Source organism: Sylvia atricapilla, chromosome 9 (assembly GCF_009819655.1).
Source record: "Sylvia atricapilla isolate bSylAtr1 chromosome 9, bSylAtr1.pri, whole genome shotgun sequence".
Classification (NCBI taxonomy): Eukaryota; Metazoa; Chordata; class Aves; order Passeriformes; family Sylviidae; genus Sylvia; species Sylvia atricapilla.
The window spans coordinates 29,763,463-29,784,876 of NC_089148.1; the positions used below are offsets into that span (position 1 = coordinate 29,763,463).

General features: G+C 43.9%; 2 protein-coding genes across 7 annotated transcripts in view; one reads left to right on the forward strand and one right to left on the reverse strand.

The window, feature by feature from the left end:
• The window catches only part of CC2D1B (coiled-coil and C2 domain containing 1B), a 31,295-nt gene extending 20,334 nt beyond the window's left edge, over window positions 1–10,961 (forward strand). For 3 of the 5 annotated variants that reach the window (XM_066325484.1, XM_066325485.1, XM_066325488.1), the window contains 5 exons: window positions 1,688–1,739; window positions 2,347–2,446; window positions 5,170–5,260; window positions 5,583–5,713; window positions 6,491–7,615. In XM_066325484.1, coding sequence (XP_066181581.1) covers window positions 1,688–1,739; window positions 2,347–2,446; window positions 5,170–5,260; window positions 5,583–5,702 — 363 coding nt within the window. In that variant the 3' untranslated portion in view covers window positions 5,703–5,713; window positions 6,491–7,615. Of the gene's footprint in view, window positions 1–1,687; window positions 1,740–2,346; window positions 2,447–5,169; window positions 5,261–5,582; window positions 5,714–6,490; window positions 7,616–8,694; window positions 8,934–10,676 lie in introns of those variants that run through there. The other 2 variants (XR_010744273.1, XM_066325486.1) reach the window with 2 other exon arrangements.
• The window catches only part of ZFYVE9 (zinc finger FYVE-type containing 9), a 54,585-nt gene continuing 42,666 nt past the window's right edge, over window positions 9,496–21,414 (reverse strand). For both annotated transcript variants that reach the window (XM_066325482.1, XM_066325483.1), the window contains 8 exons: window positions 19,005–19,087; window positions 18,159–18,263; window positions 15,213–15,363; window positions 14,021–14,101; window positions 12,532–12,694; window positions 11,603–11,708; window positions 10,509–10,685; window positions 9,496–9,994 (listed from right to left, as the gene is read on the reverse strand). In XM_066325482.1, the coding sequence (XP_066181579.1) occupies window positions 9,833–9,994; window positions 10,509–10,685; window positions 11,603–11,708; window positions 12,532–12,694; window positions 14,021–14,101; window positions 15,213–15,363; window positions 18,159–18,263; window positions 19,005–19,087 (1,028 nt within the window). In that variant the 3' untranslated portion in view covers window positions 9,496–9,832. The remainder of the gene's footprint in view (window positions 9,995–10,508; window positions 10,686–11,602; window positions 11,709–12,531; window positions 12,695–14,020; window positions 14,102–15,212; window positions 15,364–18,158; window positions 18,264–19,004; window positions 19,088–21,414) is intronic.

Below are 21,414 nucleotides of genomic sequence, written 5' to 3' on the forward strand. Positions count from 1 at the left end.
GCACGAGCTTGTGAGGGCTCCAAGGAAAGGGAGAACACTTCTAGACACCCTGCCTGGATCTACATTAAAGCAGATTTATTTTTCTGAGAAACAGAACTGCTGAGCATGTTGGTGCAGGTTGGAGCTTTGCACCTTTCTCTCGATGCTCTCCACACCTTACCCTTGGCAGGTTCTGTGTCAGCAGCACTCTCAGAGCTAAGCTGTGCCCACCTCTTCCCTCTGAAGGCACAATCAGGCTTTCTCCAATGTTGGCAAAGTTCATTTGAAGAATTCAAATGAACACATTCAAATGAACAAAGTTCATTTCTTTTAGGGGTACAAACACACCAAACCCCAGGGCACACAAAGTTGTTGCCAAGGGCCAGCTTAGATGTGATCTCCCTAAGTCCTCTTGGGTTAAAAAACCAAGCTTTTAAAGGCATTGCATTTGAGCCTCTGTAACAATTGTAGAAATGGATTGAAAGAGTTAATCTTTGTTATCAAATAAATGGTGATTTAATTAGCATATATATATATATATGGAGAAAGGACTTGGACCGTGCAAGTTTCTCGCCCTTACTAATTAACATTTGTGTGTATGTGCATGTATGTATGTGTATGTATATAAAAAATATGTATACACATATGTATTACTTCTTTCCTTGGAATTCCCCAGTGTCATCCTGTTCCTCTCACCTTTAAAAGCAGTCTTTGGTCTCAAAAACACTCAAATCTTAGAGCTAGAAGGGCTTCTGAGGAGGGACTGACTGGTCTCTTACTGTCAGTAGAAGTCCTGGGGCTTTTCTGTTCTCTGTGTAGGGCAAAACCAGACCTTGCTCTTGCAGAACTAATGCTCAGCCCTGGGAGTGTGCAGAGCCTGGGTTTCTGCCTCCCAATAAATCTTGGAAATTGGTGATGGTCAGACCAGGATTGTGTTCGGGTTTGAGTGACATGAGGCCTTAATGAAGGAGTAAATCAATGAGGGTGGCTGAAACCAGAGCTGGTCTGTATGAATAATATTCTGGGGAATGAGAAAGAATCAGCATAGTTCCTTTTAATCTATTTTCCTTTGTTTAAAGAAAAACCAGATCTCTACTCCTTAGCCAACAGTCAAATAAATATACCACCTTTCTCCTTTATAGCTGAAATCAGTTCTGCAAAGTAGCTGCAATAATTAGGCCACATTGTCCTTGTTCATTCCCCAGAGATTTAGTCTGTACTCCACTTCAGGTTAAAAGTTAATTCATTTTGGTGGCAGATTGATTGTCAGGGAAAATAATAGTAGGGCAATTCCCTGAATGATTTGTGATGAATTCCTTGTGTAGCTCATTATTCCAGCTAATGCAGGAGGAACAGAATTACTGTGTCGTGGAAGGTGCACAGTTTGTCATGGAGTTTAACAGCCCCAGTCAGTAACTTTATGATGATTGGATTGAATTGACTGTGACTGTGTAGCTTATCTATGGCTCTCATATTTAATGTAATGTTAGGGCTTATTTTTTCTCCAGTGTTATCCTTGTTACCACAGTAAAATCCAAGTATTTTAGTCTTGAATATACCATGACTCTTCTTATTTAGACAACCCCTAAAATCTTGCATTTCTGGTATAGTCATAAAATAGAGCTAGCAATAAATATGGTCACTAATCTGTTTTCAAACAATACCTGACAGTTTTATGTAATGTCTTGTCTCTTTTTTTTTTTGATAGGAACAACCTCAAAAGAGTAAAACACCTGTAATTAACAATAACAATTGTCCAGGTGAGTCTTTTTTTCTGGAACAGCAGGAAAAATGTTGCACCTTGGGGATCCCTGGACAGTACAGTCTGGTGTCAGACTGTGAACCAGGCCAGAGATCCTCCCACCACCTTTTTCCTTCTTAGGAAAGGGTTTGTTGGGGGGTGAAGCCCAGCTGCATTGGCAGTTTCCCCCCCTCATCTCAATATTGGTGGTAGCTATTATGTCATTAATTAAACCAGTATTAATTACATTATCCAAAACACCCCATCCCAGTCATTCCAGCCTTACTCTGCTTTTTCTTTAATATTTTGTACCTTTTCTCTTAGCCACAAACACTCTTTACTTGCTGCAAGACTTAAGCTGTCTAGTTTTATCCCTCCAGTCCCTTGCTATCAGCTCACAGTGCTTTGGTTTTCCTGCAGTTTGGTTTCTGTCCCTGTAAGGTCAGGGTGCCATGAACTGTGGCACAGGGACACACCCTGTGACTGCCTGGAAGACCCTTCTGAGGAGGAGTTCTGTGGCTGTAAAGTGCCTCACACAGAGATAAAAGAGCTCTGAGGAGTCTCACGGAGCAGAGCACTGCCCACCATTTGACTCCCAGCTCTCTTCCCCCCTGTTTCACTTGCAGAGTACAACCAGCTGTTCAAGCTGAACATCAACCGGAACCACCGAGGCTTCCGACGCGCAATTCGGTCCAAAGGAATTAAATTTGAGGTGTTTCACAAAGGGTGAGTGCACAGTTTGCTTCTCCACTAACAGCTGAAAAGAGTGCTGGAGCTGAAGTTTATGAAGCACAATCTCTAAGCCAGCACTAAAGAGTTGTCTGGTAGTCATGTCTGAGAGCTGTCAGAATGTGCCTGAGCTCTGTAGCTTCCCCTGTGGGGCTGGAAAAAGGTACAAATTCACTGAAGTTGGGTCAGATCAGCTGAGGATTAGTGTGTTAAAAGGAGTTGGTGAGACTGAGGAAGCAGTGTTTTACTTCAGTTTGTTTCTTACCCAGTTTGGTTTCAGTCACCAGGACTAGAAAATTTAAATATTCTGTGGAATGACTCTGTAGAATAATAAAGTGGCAGCAAAATACAAACAGCAGCAAAGCAGGTGACAGATGATGGCAGAACTTGAGTTATGGCTTTGTGCTTTGATTCACTGGATCTTGCAATACTTCCTGAGCACTGCTGGCAGCTGCCTTGAGAGAGACAGACTCCCCTCATCTCAGAGAGCAGGATCACAAGATGAATGTTAACAAGTGATAGTTGAGGGAAATCATCCTCGGTCCAGGCTCATAACTGAGTTATTCAGAATAGGAGTGGCCTGTATTCCTTCAGCCCTGGGTTGGTTGTGATCCAAGGCTGTGATGGGAGACCAGATAACCTGATTTTTGTCTGGTGGCTCTTGTTGCTATTCCTTGTTACTATTACTGGGCCATGCAGAAATCATCCAGAGGTTTTCTGAGTTGGTTTTCATGTTGCAGGTGTCTGTTTGTGACCTGAAGTCCCAATGTTCTACTCCAGGTCATCCACACTGGCATCTCTGTTGAAGCAAAAGTTGATTTTCTTACTATTTTTCTGTCAATCCCAACTGCTCCACTGCTCTGTGTTCAAGATTCCCCTCTCTTTTGTACAGAGCTGTGAAGTGTTTACATTTGTTTAAAATGGGTTTCTTGTCACCTTTTCCCAGCTATGTCCTCAGGAGAGAGGATGAAGTGATCCAGGCACTTTTCTAAAGACTGTCTGCTTCCTCTCTTTTCTAAGACTACAAATGAATAATACTTTCAGAAGTGCTTTTGTGGATGTTGTAGCTTTGGGGTCTCTGATAGCTCTTTGACCCTCTCCCAAGAATTATTTTTGCTCAGTGAGCAAAGGAGACTTGTTTCAGGTCATATATATTAAACTTCAGTTTAACAACACTTTCAGGTAAAAGCCCAGCATTTTTCCAAAGGAAAAGTCTCTCCTTGAGCCTCTCCTAAAAGCATCTAAGGATGAAAGGGGATTTCCCCAGAGCTGTTTCTGCAGCCATAGCCTACAGCAAGTCCTCAGACTTCACAGCAACCCCCTGGAACTGAGCAGGGATGAACCAGTCTTTATTGTTTCTTGAGTTATAAAATGGGAAAATGCTTTTAAAAATTCAGCAAGAATTGCTGATTCCATGAAGTTTATGAGCAAAGTGTCCCACATGCTGCAGTACAGTTACATAATCTTCATTTTAAGGTGCTTGAGAAGGAAGTATTCCAACATGTGAGCTAAGAAATTCTGAACTTCCCTGAACGATTCTGTGAGTCTGCTGTGGCCTCACTGATGGAGAGTCTCAGTCTCCTGTTGCCACCAATGATGTGATCAATTAACAGCCTTTGAGTTTCCATTGTGTATGTCAAGTCTTCCTTGATAATATCTTAGTATCTTTTAATGATAATAGGAAGCAGGGTGAATGATTTGGGGTTGTGAGGGATGGGTTTTTTATGTTTTGGGTTGGTTGCTTGTTTTTCCTGAAATAGAGTGGGTAAAAATAGAAGCTCCTGAAATCTCGGAAGATTTCCAAGAAAACACAGCAGGTGTGGCCAAATTATCTTTTTTAATTCAACTCTAGAGTTTAGTTGTTCATCAAACCGTTAATCCCTGGTTTAGGGAGATGCTTGGATGCAGGCAAAGAAATGCTGTGCTTTGAGCTGAACAGTTCTGTGGAAATAGGGTGGTTTAGTCTTGCCTGTTGCTTTTTGGAGGAGTTTGTCTGGATAAGAATTGTAACACCTGTCTCTGTTCAGGTAAGAACTAACCTGTTGCTGATTAAACTCTTCAACAAAAGTGACTAAAGCAAGAAGTTGCTTGTTTTCCTCACAGGATAAAAATGCTTCTGTGACTGCTGCAGCAGGCTGGAAATTCTAAAATTATAATTTTTGACTCCCAAAACTACCAGTATGTAGGTGAATCAAGAAAATAGCTGAAATGTTCTTATTTACTGAAATTGTTTTGATTTGAGATGAAACAGAATGATTCATGTGACTTTTTCCTAAAAGTAGTTTGCCAAAAGCAGCAGGTGCCTGTGAAATGTTTGTTTTGCTGGCAGATGCAACTTCCTTGGGAATTCCTTCAGCCTGTTCTGTTCAACAGCCCCAAGGAGAGGATGGCCCTGTCCTTTGCCACTTCCTTTCCTGTCACCCTGGGCAGGGACAGAAACTGCTGCCACTCCAAGTGCTGATTTAGTTGTTTTTCTTCACTGCTGTCCTCACCTCTACCTTGGTTGCAAAAGAATAATTAACAAATGAGTACTTTCTTATCTTGTTCCTTGTAGTCTGGTTTTTAAGGGTTTGCCTCTGGCACCGTGGTGTGCAGGGTTCCAGGAGCGTGTCCTGACCCGGCCCTGTCTGGATGTGGGGATGGAGCAAACAGTGATGGCCCCTGGGCTTGTTTTCTCTGTCGTGTTCTGGCAGTCCTTACCCTTCACTTCTTTGGCACAGGTCCTTTTTCAGAAGTGACAAACACGTGGGGACAGCACACTTGAAGCTGGACAAGCTGGAATCAGAATGTGAAGTTAGAGAGATCATCGAGGTACGTTTTTTGGGATGAGGTTTGTTCTTCTGCTTAGTATTTAAACCCAAAGGGGAAATGAGTATTTGGATCACCTAAGCATGTGAGTGCAGCTGAGTTTTGTATTAAGGAATTTGATAACCTGCCTGGGTTCTGGGGGACCAGCTCTGCTGAGTTCTAGTCCAAGGAAGTGCTTGGCTGTGACACTCCAGCACTGCAGTCACCTGCAGGAATCTGTCACCCTCAGCCGTGGGCAAATACAGTCACAGCTGCCTGAGGCTCTATAGTTTAACATGATGATCCCTGTTTGTCCTAACTGCGCTTCTTTTTGTGGTTATTTCAGATTTTTGATGGCAGAAAGCCCACTGGAGGGAAACTGGAGGTAAAAGTGAGACTCAGGGAGCCCCTCAGTGGTCAAGATCTTCAAACAGTTACAGAAAATTGGCTGGTCCTTGAACGCTAGTTCTGTCTGAGGTACGAACGCTGCATCCACAGGTGGTCTGGGCAGGACTTGACAGGGCTACAGAGAAACTCTGCTGGAATAATGCCTTTTGTTGGCTTTGACCTAATTACACAGCTCTGGCTTCAGTAGCATTCCTCTGTATATATGTGCTGGGGAGTTGACATCATTTCATAAATGAGGTTACAGAATCTTTGATTAGTTTGTCAAGCAGCATCTTTGAGATACAATCATTTGAAATACCAGGGACAGGTCCTGGGATCACCTTTACTAAGAATATTATTTAGAAAATAAGTGATAAATAATCCATCTTCCTCTACTTGATCTCCTGAAGCCTCTGTGCTCCCTCTTCCTTAGCATATGGTTTCACTTTACATTTATAAATGGCAGTTAAGCAACTATTCATCAGCTTCAGAGTGACATCACCTGTTTGGAAGCAAAGGTGAGGCAAATAGTGTCAGATTGTAGAGACTGAGGTCTCATTTTAGTACAGGAGTCATCATTTGAGTATCAAAGGGCCTGTTTTAGTGGTTTCCTCCCAGCCAAGGAGGTCCTGTGAGCTCCAGTCAGGCTGAGGAACACATTTGATGGCCATACCTGAAATAACAACTTGGCCTTCTGCCCCACTTTCCATCACTGGAGCTTAATAATTTTGCTCCATTGATTTTTCTCGTTGAGCATCCAGAACCTTGGTGTCAGCATTTTCCATATAATGTCACCTTGAACTCTGAACATCTGTTCCATCCTGCAGCAAGGAGTTCTGATGGGTTTGTTTGTGTCGTTCTCCCCAGATCCATGGGAATGGTGGAATGGAAGTCGTGGGCTGAGCGAAGGCAGGAAGATGCTGCTAAGCTGCAAGCACCAAAGATGTTAAATGAATGCACTACTGAACCTAATGTCTATTTTGATAACAGCCATAGTGCTTATTAATAACTCCAAGGCAAACGGGAGGCTCTGGGAACGCGCTGCTGCAGGGCTTGGGACCGCTCTACCCAAAATAGACAGAATTGCCTTAATGTGGGACTACTGATGTAGCACCAGGACGAATGTTACATTAACTATGCAGAGTGCTGGGAGAAGGGTTTAGCCCCTTAAAAATTCCCTGAGGCAGTGCCAGAGCTTTTTCAGTTAAGTCACAGGTAAGACCTTTACCAGAATTCCTATTCCCAAGTGTCTGAGCAGCTGGCGTGGTTCAGTGAACAGTGTGCTACTGCTTTTTCTGTTCTCTCCTACCCAGGCCTATTTGGGTTGGGGTCTTTTTTTGTTTCCTAAACCAGAGGGGAGCTCTCAGGCAGCAGTTCAGGGGTGCCAGTCCCTCCTCTGTGCACGCCCTTGGCACCAAGGGCTGTCTGTTTCTGAAGGAAAGGCCCAAGGTTGGTGTTTACAAACCTCTGTTTTTGTTCTGGCCCCCAGTTGTGTGCCGTGCTTGCTGCACTGCTTGTCCAGCGCAGAAGGGTACTGTGCCTTCATCCTTTATGGTGTTGGGGCTTTAATTTAAACAAGAAAGAAAAAAGTACACTAGACTCTGCTGCTTCCCAAATGTTCCTTGTATTTTTACAAAAATAGGCTTTTACAGTTCTTCCAGGTGATGGGGAAAAGAGTCACACTTTGTCCTTTAAGAAAACTGGATCATGACTTATTTTCAGGAATGCTTTTTGATCAGCAGCATGCAAGAAAGGGTACTAAATCTGTTTGTGTTTTTAAATCTCTGTGAGCTAACAGAAACCAGGGATCTCCAAGGGGAGGATGTGCCTGTGCCAGGGATGGGCAGGTTGGGAGACAGAACAGAGTCCAGACAGGTCAGGCAGCTCTGCCTCTGTCTTCCTGAGCAGATGAAGACAATACAGTGTTTAGTTTTTAATTTCAATAAATTTAATATACAAAACTACATGTTGAAAATAAAAATATAATATGCAGTTTTTTGCAGTGTTAACTAACTGAATTTTAAAAGTACAATTCTTTTCTAAACAAGTACTCATTTCTTAACAACATGGTAATTAAGGTCATTTCAAAGGCTATGGTTGAAGCAGACATGTCAGTCACCAGTTGATAGTGTTTTGCACAAACAGAATTCAAACCTAAAAGACTTCTGGGGCAAAGGAAGAGAAGATAAAACATTTTTCACCTCTTTTACTGCATTATTAAGCGTAACAATGCAACTAAAGTAACTGGAAAGCTGCTGCTGTGGCAAAGCTGGAGTGCAGGCTCTAGGAGGAAGATTATTACTGAGTTTCTGGAATGCTCTTCCAGCTGTGGAACCGTGCCTAAACCATGTCATGCCGAGCTGTGTCCCAGAGTGTGCAGAACCAGGGTGCAGAGGGGGATCAAGTGGCCTCGGTGCAGCTGGGCTGCAGGAGCAGGAGCTGGGTCACAGCTCCTGCTTTGGCCAGCAGGAACCGCTAAATGAGGTGCATTAAGTCACCCACCCTCTCCCAAATGCCAGAGGTAAGGCTCCACTTGGATCTGACACCCTTTAAAGTCTGGTAGTGTGCTCTTGCTTTTGTTTGTGGAGTTGGCCCCAGTTCCCTGGCCTGTCTTTTCCAAGGGCTGGGTGCTGCCAGCTGTGATTTGGAACATTGAATTTGTCATACTTAGTTTTTTGAAAAGCAGCAGCCATTTATTCCCAAGTGCACTCTGTGCAGACACTGGGCTGCCTTTCTATAAACTGTATCACTCTGTGCAGTCACCTTTCCCTTGCCCAGCCAATGGTTTTGATTTGTTTAAAAACCAGAGCCTCAGTCTCACAGTGGCCTGGCACTTGCTTTTCTCTTTGCAAGGCCACTGGTGTTACTGTAGCACAGCCCAGCCAGGCCCCGCTGCTTCCCCCAGGACGGACGGCAGTGGGGAATGTCTGACACCACAAATGGGCACCATAAATTAGCACCTCTCTTCCCAAATTAATCAGGAGAAACCTTCACCCCTCTTCCTGGGAAGGATTCAAAGAGCTGCTTTGCATGACTGGCTAAACAAATCAAACCCCTTCTCCTGCTTACAGCTCTTGCCACTGGTTAGCAGCTTTCCATGGAGACAGTAAGAACATGGAACCACATTTCCTCTGGCTGATGCTCAATTCCAGCTCCTTAATGCCCTGGCAGACACGAGCAGCTGCTTTCCTTACCAAAGGCCTCTCAGGTGAGACCAAGAGCACGGGGCCGAGTGCACGTGTTCAGAACTGACCACAAAGCCTTTTTCAGCAGAACATGCAGGAACAGCCACTCTACACTGGTATCACAGGTAAGCTTGGACATGGGGCTGCAATAAGAAGTGCAAGCTGGCTTGGGTTACATGACACTGGCGTTACACTACAGCGAACAGCAGGGAGGGGACAGAGCTGCCCTGGGTGGGACTTGCCTCTAAAAAGCTGGACCTACTGGGGACAAGGAACAAGATGGAACTGCACTTGAGGGCTGATCTTTCCTCTGCTTGAGACAGATTTGTAAACAAAGTACAGAACAGCAGAGTCGTTGTAGGAGATCACAGAAACGTGCCCAAGTGACAGACTTTTGTGGTAAATAGAGGAGAAAAGGAAACTAGCTTATTACACATACACAACTGCAGTTCAGTAACTTTCAGAGATGCCTGTCCTGCTCCTCTGGACGCACAGACAAACAGGGTTATGGCTAGGGAATCTTTCCCTATCTCTCAAGGGCTTCTCCAAATGTATTTCAACCAATAATCTGGTCAAAATAATGTAAACGTTACTTTTTAATGTCTACAGAATAACCACAAATGGCATTAGGATGAGGTCAGAATGGAGGTCTTGTTTCTTACATGTCCATCTACAGACAGCACAAGGTTGGAATTTCACTTTTTATTTACGCCCCAGTGATCTTCGCACCCTTTGAGCATTGAGAGTACATGACTGTAAGTCTTTAAACATGAGCATTTTTCTAAACAGTAACAGAAGTGGATTAGCTGCAAGGATAGCATAGCCATGTTGTAGTATAGAAGCTGCCCTGATCCTCTGGTTGTTGACAATGCATAGAAGATTTAGAATTATGGAACAACTGTCCTGCCCCCCCTCCCCCCCTTCCCCAATAGTGTTAACAAAAGCTTAATTTTCCAGTTTTAAAGTGCAAATGATTCAGATACAACTGCTGCTGGAACAGGTCTGAACAGAAAATGAAGTCCTCTTATGAGATGTTTTCCAGAATATAAAAGATGAGCTCCATTATGACTGGCCCCTCACTCAGCTGACAGGCCCCTCCATGAATCACTGGCACTAAGGCACTGTCCAGGTCATTCATGTATTGAGGGGGCAGTAGCTGTCCATTGCTCCCAGCTTGATAACCAACCTAAAAAATACAAAGAGTGTTTTAAGAACAGGACACGAGGCTGTGAGTCAGGGGGCAGGAAGGGAGGAGGAGCTGTGGCATCTCCCAGGGAAGTCAGGAACTTCAACTGGATAGAGCAGGCACTAAAGCTGCTTTTCCACTTGTCTTTGTGCTGCTTTGTGTTCCCAGTGGCTGCCTGAGCAAAAGGAGCCTCTTTTTTCTCCTGTTTGTTCAAAGCAGCTCCTTGGGATGAGCAGGACCCTCACACAGCAGAAATTGCTGGCAAAAGGGCCAGTCAAGAGTCTTCTCTGAGCACAGAGCAGGTGCTGCCTACACTAACTCAGGGGGCAAGCCTACATTAATTCAGGCTGAGCACTGGCTCTAAGAGATGTCCCAAAACACCAAACAGCAGCCAGCAGCACCTGATTAGCATCTGATACCGGTACTTCAGCAAGCTCCTGGTTAAAATGGTTTATTCCCATTCTGGGGAATGAACAAGAGAACAACTTCCCCAGTTAAACCGTTGAAGACTTACTTGATCCGAGTCCAGTGTCACACGCAGACCCAGCTTAGTCATCCCATCTTCTTTCAGCAGTTTCAGGTGAGGACACAGAGCCAGACAGAAAGCTTTTGCCACGTTTTCAGTCAGTCTGCTGTGATCAGCTGGGTCACTCAGACCACTGTGTTGCTCATCATTTTCCAGAAAAAACACCTGAAGGGAAGAGTCAACACAAGACATAAAACTTGGCATTTCTAGAAGATTCAGGTTGGATGTAATTTAAACTTTTACAAATGAAGACTTCTGTAACTGTTCAGGGAAGCCCAGCAAAAACCCCTGAAAACAAGTCACCTTAGGGAGAAAAAAATAAAACTTGAGAAGAAATATTTCAGTAGTCTTCTGAACCTCTCAGATCTGGTCAAAAGCGTTGCTATGGAAATTCACTATGTTTGGCACATGGTTTTAATAAAAACCTGGTTTTAATATAAACCTGCTTTTAAACAGATGTTAAGTTCAGAAAAATTACACTTTTAATTCAATCCCAAAGATCTCTGCTATTTTTGTCACTGAACTTGTTTCTGCTGAGCTCAAGTGACCTGGGAAAAAAGGGCACACGGGAGCCAAGCTGCAGAGTAAGGAACTTGGTTCCTCCTCAGCAGGCAAAGTGAAACACAAAGAAATATTTTGACATCAGCATTTGTGCACTGGCAGAGTCACTGGCAGCATCAGCCATGCAAGCAGTTTCTGAGGGATTTATGCCACAGCACTTCAACATGCATTTTACAGAAAGTGGCTCAAAATAACATTCCTAAAAAACAACTTATATTAAGATTTGTCTCCATGTAGACAGGCAGCTTTTAACACAAAGGCAAATGAAACCAACTGTTCCTGTGTGTGACACAGCAAGTGGTGTTGTGGTCCCCCCATGCTGAACACCCTGATGTGAGCAGCAGCCAGCAGTGCAGCTCGGGCTGCAGCTGCCTCAGTGGAGGATGTTTTATCCTGCAGGATGTCACCCTGCAGCTCCCTGGGTGGGCAGGAAGGGCACCACAGGCCCATGGGGAAGCTTGTGCTGCTTTCCTGTGGTGGCTGGGGAGCAGCTGGGCACAGTGCCAGGCTGACAGACCCACCTCTGTCCACCGGATGACCTTCCCGTTGGCCTTGTACTCGGAGCCGTGGAATATCTTCACACTGGTTATAGATTCCATGGATTTGCCATCAATAGGGCTCACAACGCTGCAAAAGGGAGGGAGGAGGGTGAGCTCTGACTCAGCTCAAGACCTGAGCTGCACAGAGCCCTCTGCAGAAGAAGAATGGACTTAGAATCAGAGGGCAGGTCCTGGAAGGGCTCACATGCACAGTGCAGGTGCAGGAAGGACCTTCCTGAAGGTTTTCAACGAAGCTTTGCAGCAGAACTGAGATCCTGTAAGGTTCTGACAGAGTATCGAGGCTTTTCATACAGGTAGGATTTCTGCTCATTTGTAAACTCAGTGTAGGCCAGCAATACCTGAAACACAACTTACACAGCCCAGGACTTGACTGCAGAACCTAAGATTGATCTGGAGAGCCTGAAACTACAGAAATATCCTTCTTTCTAGGTGCTGAGTCCTGAAATACGGAATCCATCGCAACAGCGCTTTACTGCCACAAATACTTCAGCTGCCAAATCCACTTTCCTTTTGGCTTAACTTTCAAGTGTCCAAAGATACTGTTGCTGTTCAGCAATTTTGTGTCCAGCTCTACTTAATGCAAACTAAGCACCAACAGAGCAAACTGACCACAGTGTGCAGGGTTCAGGACTGAGAGCTGGAGACAGATTAGTGGTTTCCAGTAACTGGATATTGGCAATGCCAAAAAAATCCACAGTATTGCCAATTTTCTAAATTGATGCCCCAAAGCTCTGTTATCTCGATTCCATTTTCATTACAATTAATTGCATCTTATCACCCAAGAGAGGCGCAGACTTTTAATTCCTATTGATTTGAAGACTCATATGCCTTAGAAGATCAATTAAAATTTTTAACAGGCACCAATATCAAGTGACTGCTCCTCTACTTACCCCTTATTAAAGTTTTTATCATCTTCTACCCACTGAATGTGAACGTGTTCCTGAGGGTCTTCAGCATCTACTTTGCCACAGGTGATGGTGAAGTCTTTCATCTCTCTCAAGGCCTGTCTCAAAGAGTCCATGTTCTCAGCAGTTATCTGGACCATCACTCCATCTAGGGAACCAAGATATCCTCATAAGCCAAGATAAGCCATGCCAAACAGAGCTTACGTAGAAAAAAAGTAAATCTCCTGCCCCTGTTGGCAACAGACAGAGGTTAAATGTTCATTCTAAGCATCGTGGGCAGCAGTGCTCCATAAGCCCATTTCTGAACACTTGCATTCCTAAAATGCAAACCTGCTGATGAGGGAAAACACAACAGTAAACAGTAAGAGAGGGCAGCTCCCAGGTGAAGTCAGCTGTAGCAAAGTCCCCGTGGTGAGTTTGCCTCACAACCTGACATCTGCTCTAGGCCACCCTCAGAAAGGCCAGGTGACACCACTCCATTCAGCCATCTATCTCCTCAGCACTCCAGCAGTGACAGTGCTGGAGAGGTCAGTGCTTGCCTGACAGTGGCAAAAGGTACAGAATTTGGATTCACAGAATTAAGGTTGAAAAGACCTCCAAGATGATCCAGTCCAGCCAATAACCCAGCACCACTTTGGGTCAATCTCAGTTACGGCAAAAGTAGCAGAACTGAAACACTTTGCCCATGTAGAGATTGAATCCCCCTGTGCTCTGTCTTGCCCTAACCACCAATTAGACACAGGGAATGGCACAATGACCCACATGCTCTGCTGGCAGTGGGCTGCACACTCAGGGCTGCCAGCCTGGAGCTGGTGCAGCATGAGGAGCTCCTGCTCACCAATGGGATCTGCCAATTGACTGGGCACCTGGCATCCCTCACCACCGAGGGCAGGGGCACTGCCACACCACCCCTGGCTGCACTGTCACAGCTGCAGGGACCTGACTGCACAGCTGTCAGCTCAGCTGGCAGGCACTAACAGCTTCCAGCTGGGGTACCCCTGTGGCAGCTACTCCTGTGATACAACAAACCAAATCCGAGAGGGACCAGCTCAGTGCTCTCACCTGTCATGTTCTCATCTGCCCACAGACAGGCACATGAACAATGCACATTCATACCCCTGCACACTGCAGAGCTATTTGGTAGCAGAGGAAGTTGAGCAGGGTTTCCTCCGCTGGTTGGTGGATCACACATTCCCTATTTCTTAGGCTCACAATTTTCTCATTCAACCCAAACCACTGAATTGATCACAGGCTCCCAAGCCAAGTATTTCATATCTTACCCTCATTTTCTTCTGACCCTGTTCTGCAGCATCTGCACAAATTCCCCCTTGTTAAAGGGAGCAGGGTGGTTTTTGCTAAGGAGTAGGATAAAGCTGAAGCAGCAGCAAGACTCCAAGGCCCAAGGCCTATGAGCAGAGAGCCCTGCTAGCTGCAGAGAGAGGAATGTGTTTTAAGCAAGAAGTTCAGTTCTTACCTTCCACTATACTGGATTTGGCAAGGAAGCCTGAAGAGGATTTTAAAGCTCCACTGAACACAAAGAAGCTGGCACCAGTCACTGCAACAACAACAACATGAGAGATTTAATGAGGCTTTCGTCAAAGCAATGCCTTACCCAAGATCAGATATCAGCTCAATCAGCCAGAGAGGTGATTACCCTGAATCTGGACAAATGCTCTTTGGAATTATGGTGCCTGTACTGCTCATCATAAGCTTGGATATGCAAAGGCAAATCACCCAGTTATTTTCTAAACTGGACAACAGTTTTTGTCTAAGTTAATTAATGCTTGTACTTTATCACTCTCCCTCTCCATGCCCTACACACCTCTGAGTTTCAGAATTACTAATTTCGGGTAACCAAGTACACAATTAACTTCTAAATGTTCCCATGCAGGTGGCAGGCTGTAAGTGAGCTGTTTATGGATCATGCTGTAACACCAACCCACTGGCAAGGCCACAGCTCAAAGCCACCTGCCTTAAAGTGAAATTATCTTCAATGACTACTAAGCATCATGAAATTCCTGCTGGAAATCCCTCTTCTTGTCCCATAGGTGAAGTTAACAGAAGTCAGACAAGACCATCAGTCCCGAGTGACATTCCATGCCAGTACATTTGCTGGAGTCACCAGTGACACTTGCAAAACATCCAGCTCAGCCTGTTTTGTTCTCATTTGGAAATTGTATAAATGTCTTTGCCAGAAATGTCCCCAAACCCACAACATTTAAATTCTCAGCACACAGCTGCTGCAGCCTTTCAGCCTACTGTAACAAAAATATACCCTGGAAATTAGACGGTCTAATTAAAGTAAAAATGAGAAATTTCTTGAAGATGTATTATTACAATGCTGCTGTGGTTGGTTATTCCTATTTAACTTTCTGTCCAACTGAATCTAGTCTTTCTTTCACATAGTGCAGGTCAAGCACAGGCAACCACAGCCTCACCTGCACATCCATTAATGCCAAAACCAGCTTTCATTATTAATGGAGATGTGTTGCCTAAGCCAGTTCCAGCACAGAGCTGCCCAGTCAGGGACGCCAGTGGTCAGACTGATTTTCTCTAACAAAAACTGGGTGAAACCCAGCCAAACCCAGCTGCAGCCAATTCACAAAGCCCCACAGAGCTGGGGCAGCAACACAGGGGCCAAGCAGCAGAGCCAGGGCTCCCCTCACCTTTCCTGGTCTGGTTGTGGATGCTGATGGCCTGTGTCTGGTAGTTGCCGTCGTCGTTCTGCACGCACACCAGATGTGAATCTGCCTTCTCATTGAAACACGCTCCCCCTGCCAGCACGTGCTCGTTGGATTTGTTCATGGCTTTCATCATCTGCAAACACAAAGCTTGAGCATTTCCACTCAGTTCATCAAGCACTTCCATAAATAGGTGGTTCTTGGAGCGGTTTAATCAGAAGCTTCTCAAGTTCTCATATTCCATGTCAGGTTTTAGCACTCAGAACCATAAACTGCTTTTGAGAAGAGGGTTCAGGTCTTTTACTGCCTGGATGCTTGAAAGTGCCATCTTTTGTGCAATTAAAGTAAGTGGTATAAGGGATAGCTGAGCTACTGAAATTGCAAAAGCTGTTATCTCTACCAGGTTTTAAAAATAAATGAGGAAAAAAAAAAAGAGAAAAAACCCTGGGAGGAAATACTTGGCTTGTTTACACACCTACAGTTGTTAATGACACAAATCATGAATGCCCCTCCACAGTTCAGTGCCACGTGGGCTCTCAGACTGGGGCCATTTCATCCTGTTCTGACTCAACCACACACCAAAGCTTCAGTGTCTCTGTGCTTCACCTGCATCAACTGGTGAAACTGGGATCTATGCCTCAATTGAAGACTTTGAGAAAACATCCAAATTTTCTTTCTTGGCAAATGAGGCCTCCAGAAAGCATCCAAAAAGTCTGTGACACATTTGGCCCTTCAGTTCTGCTGACTATTATCTAACACACACTGAGTTACACGCCTTGACTAAATACCCTTGGTAGATTATATAGTTTCTTTTCTTTTCTCCACTATTCCTCTTCATGGGGGCTCAAGACTCAGTGATTTTTGATCCAAAAGGAAACTGAGGGAGTCACCCAACTCTGAAATTTGTTTCAAACACGAAAATGACATACATGTTTGCTTAAAAAAAAAAAAAAAAAAAAAAAAAAGTCAAATTAAATTACACAAATCCCCCCGCAGTGAAAACCCAGAAAAATGTGGAATTATTTGACATCTCCTAACAGCAGTCACACTCCCACCTCTGCTTCCTGGAGCTGATAAGCATGCAGGCTACACACAGCACATCTCAGTCTGATGTAAAACCCTAATTACAGCGTCAGGAACATTAACTGATGCTCGCTATTGACAAATGTGCCCAGGTGTAATGTTTGGGGAGGAAACTTAATTAAGATTTTGCATCAGACAACTGTGTCTTGCATTATCCAGTTGATCACGTCATGCTCCAGAAACTGGATTTTAGCCCCACAACAGCCACATTTGTGGAACCCAGCAGCTGCCTTCAGCACAAGAAGAAACAACTGGATGTGGCAACTGTGCTGCCTTAGAAGGCAATGGATTAAGAAATTACAGTAACCTTTGCTGAGGCACTAAACAGGCAACTAGGGATCTCTAAGCTTTAGAAAATTTAAATGATTTTGAAGACAAAAGTATGTATTTAATAGAAAAAACTATATAATAATGTGTAATTCATTAATCACAAGTGGAATTCTCCCCATTTAATACACACACGAGATTTCAACTTAATTTGTCACTTTTTAGATAGTGAAAACATCTGAGTAACAGTCCTTTCTAATTAAATAAAAGTAAAGGTCTTATTATTGAACTCATCTTGAGACTGGCTCAGTTGGTTAGAGGAGGGTGATGGTAACACCAAGGTCAGGGGTTTGATCCCTGTATGGACCATTAAGAGTTGGACTTGATGATCCTTGTGGGTCCCTTCCAACTCAGAATATTCTGTGAATCTTAATTCAAAGAAAACTCATGAAAAATCCCTATTAATACAACTTTTCAAATGAATCATAAGCTATGAACAATGTTAAATAAGCAACAATTTCTCCATTTGAAAAGCTGAATCCTTGCATCACACCAGGAAGAGAACCCAAGCACAACGCAGAGGTTTTGCTACATCCCTGACTCAGGAATTCCCTCTCAGTCCTGCTCAGTCCCTGTCTGGCACAAGTGGAGCTGAGACCTTGCAAACACCAGGCACAGCTGACACTGAACTGCACTGTCTGTGCCATTACAGACTGAATTCATTCAAACCTCACTGACCTCTTCTGTTCTGGCACAACTGCATCAAAAATTAAAACACCTTTTAACAGACCCTTTATCTTCATCAATTTCATCTTTTTCAAACTTCATAAAAGAACACTTTTTTTTCAATGATTTTTTTTTTCCTCACTTGTTTTACTCAAATGCTTCTTTGCAGGGAAATTCCCTCTAGAGATAAAGCTGCATCCTGCTCTGCTCTTACAAGTATTTTTACAAATACCACTCTGCTCAGGAGGTTTGCTCTCGCCCCAACTCTGACAGTTTCAAACTACCAAGTTACCCCCTTGTCTTCAGACAGAACAAGAAATCAATCCCCTTCTCCACTCTTCATTACTGCTCAAATACCTCCTCCCCCAGCTTTCTCTAGTTAGCTGTACTAACTCCTACAGATACTGACTGATTTTCTCACACCAGAAATCAAGTATAAAATTTCCATGTTGAGGGAACTTTTACATAAAATAATCAGCAATCCAACAAATACTACGAAATGCTTTGAGTGGGAACACACAACACAAATGAGAAAAGTTAATGCTTTTTTTTTTCCTAGTTGACCTCGAGTGTAAAATTTGTCAACCTACTTGCTCAAATCAAACATGTAATACTTTTTGTAAACAGTTCAAACACCTGAAGAAAAAGCATTTAAGAGTTTAGTTAATACTAAATTGAACTGCATTCTTCCTGTGAAGCCAGGCTCATTCACCTCCAAAAGCTGTGTGCATCACACTATTTGCTTCTGAGGCATTTTTTTCCTTTGTGGTAGTGAACAGAATAAAAGTTCCTCTAGATCCCAGGTACTCCAATCACAAAGACACTGTACACAAATGTATGCATTATAAGCATTACCTCATTATATCTGTTGCTAGGTATTTTGATGCTGGTTTTTCTGACTTCCATATCAACCACTAAACCTTGGACCACAGGCAGTGTGTACTGGTAGTTTCTGAAGTCCTGATAATTAAAGCAAGGTTTTAAGTTAGGCATGATGATCATCATTAACACTGTAGGTTTCATAACTACCCTGGTGACTACTACTTAGCCCATTCAAATAATTGTAATCTGACTGGAAGGCAGGGAGGGACAGAGACACCACAGTGTGTAACCCATGTAATTGCAGTACACAAATTAAGAAATATCATTGTGACTGCTAGTCATTTCACACATTTTCTTACATCAAAATTGATGTTCTCCAACCTTGAATATCATCACTGTATGTAAGAAAATTTGCTCTCTGTGTTCTGTTACATTACTAGATGGAGTTATTACTTTTTCTAGCAGTGAGATTAAGTCATGCATCAAAGAGAATTTCCTATATTGAAAATATTTGCAAAGTAGGAAGAGATAATAACGTCCCTTCAGTCGGAGCACTGTGTAATCAGAGAGCTGTGACTGCACACTGTGATGACCCAGCATTTCTGAGGAAGCAATCTGAGCAAACAATGCATTTATTTCAAGACCCAAACATCCTCCAGCTGCCAGGTTTGGGATATTGATTAGGGTACCCTGTTACAATTCACTGGGTTGTTGAAGGCTGACACCCCCTCTCAGTAACAGCAGGGAAATTCTCCCAAATCCCCACTAGTTCCTTTTGCATCTCCTGGAGCTTCCAGCTACTGTGTGCACTGGAGCCCCCATCTCCCCACACAGATCCACTGACACCGATGGAATGCACAATTCCCATCACAGACTTACTGCAAGGAGGTTCATGATCGTGTGGCCAGTCTCTCCAAACAAAGGCTTACGGAATCTGACACTGAACAGTGGGCATGGATAAACTGCAATGGAACAGAAAAGAACAGGTCAGATGGAAATTTACATACTCAGATTCTGCAAAAGCAGACCTAAATACCTCCTCGGTTGAATGTGGTAAGCAGCAGTTAAAGGAGAGTCTGGGAAGACTGGAATTTTAAAAGCAAAAGGGCAGAAGGGTTCAACATTATAATGACCTTACACGTGTCATGGCTGCTTGCCCACCACGCTAGAAACAGGAATAATTATGTGGAAAGCTTACAGGTGCCACACTGCAGGGCTGAGCTGAGTGACCTGGGCCCTGATGGCAAAGATGACCTTTCTAAGTGCTTTTTTCAGGTTACTACTTGGAAATGGCTTCTATTTTTGTACAACCATCCTGCTGCTCTCCACTACAGCATCACCAGTCTTTCAGTTCTGTGGCTGACACGTGACATTCAAGTGATAACCCAGATTACTTTATTTCCTGTTTTCATTATTTCATGAGAGTGTGGCCAACTCCACAGGGGTACATCAAAATCAATTTAAAGGACATTTATGGCATGTCAGTGATGTAAAATATCTGCATTCCTTGGCTGACATCCATACCTGTAAAACATCTGTGATGCAATTCTGAGTGCAGGGCAGGGATCTGGCTGCATTACGTTATGTTGCAGCAGAAGCCATCACAATGCTTGGAACATGACTCATGCACTGGTACCTAATGCCAAGGTTTCCTAAACACATGTTTGAAGGAGGATTCCTAAGCTCTCCTCAGGCAAACACTCAGCCTGATTTCCCCAAATGCCACACTCCCAGTTCCCAGCGTGGTCAGAAGGGACTGCAGAGCACTCAGCATCATGTGAATAACATGAGGATTTCCTGATGGAAATCAGCTCCAGCCTCTGCACACTGATTTGATATCTGAAAGCACCACACACCACAGGGCAACCAACCCAGGCACAGTGCCCTGAGGCAAGGGCTGAATTCCCTGTGTCTGTCACCCTGGTTTCAAGCAGCACCTCAGCTCCATCCCAGATGCACAGAATTCCCTGAGTCTGAGCTGTGGCTGCTCAGCAGATGTTTTCTGCACACCCAGCAACCCGAGGGCCTCCTGCATCTGATCTGCACAGCCAGCAACTGCACAAATGGCTGGCTTCTCACAGCTCCACCAGCACCGAGGATGCAGGGAAACCCAGGAAAGCTGGGCCACAAAAGCAACACCTTCCAGGGAGAAACTGAGGCAGTGCCCTGCAGTCACAACTGGCACAGCTCCAGGGAATATGCCTAAATCCAAAAGCACAGCTCTAGGAATGATGTAAAGGCTTCCCAATATATCAGAGCAGGTACTTTTGTTTGTCACTATCAAAACACTTCTTTCTGTGCTCAGGGACAGATGTCACATCCAAAATATGAGCATTTCCATTTGTTCTTCTAAATACTGATGGGAAAAAATGCACTGCTTTAAAAACGCCTGTGGATACATATGAAAATCTACAAACCTTTTATATGAATTTTTCTTTGGACCAGTTTAACCTTCAGCCCTCATCCTCAGAAGGCAAATTTTGAGGATTTTATTTTTCTCCTCCAGCAACGCATGTATTGTAGAAAATTCCCAATGTCCCCAAAATTTTAAAACTTAAGGTGACAAATCTCTGTACAGTGTATTATACAACTTACTTTGTTAAAATGTTCTGAAAGAGTTCAGGGAAAAATTAGTAACGCACCATTCTCATAGTGATTTAGATTAATGAGCTGTACCAATCAAAACTGTAGATGAGTAAGACATACAATTTTTGGCCCCTCACAAATTGCCAGTAATGTCTTTACTCCAACAGTGGTAAATGTCTTTTGAAAATTATTTGATCTTAACTTTATGCTAATTTCATGGTAACTGCTAAGATTTTGTTCACAGGAAACATTCTCTCCAGCCTATTTATTATTAGTTGCAGCAGAATTTTTGCAACAACTGCCAAGTTTGTTGTCCCTGCACACGTATTGTTACTCTCTGGAAAATGAATAGAGTTTTAAAAACGTAAAAGCAAATGGTCTTTCATTTCAGCATGGGAAGGGTTTAACACCTCAAAGGCTCTCTCCCTTGTGCTAAGTACACCAGCTAATCAGACTTGTTCTGCACATAACTCTCAGGTCACTCAATGGATACAAACAGCTCAGAACTACATTTGTCTCCACAAAAACCTCCCTGATGACCCAGCAGAGTCATTAAAAAGGCCGTAGGTCCCATCAGCACCTCAGCGCTGCACTGTGGCTCTGACACACAGCTCTTCCTTGCCTGTTTGAGCCTGGGTGGCTCTGACAGCTAACAATCATGGCTGGGGGCTGTGCTCTGAAGCAGAACTGATCCATTCCCCGG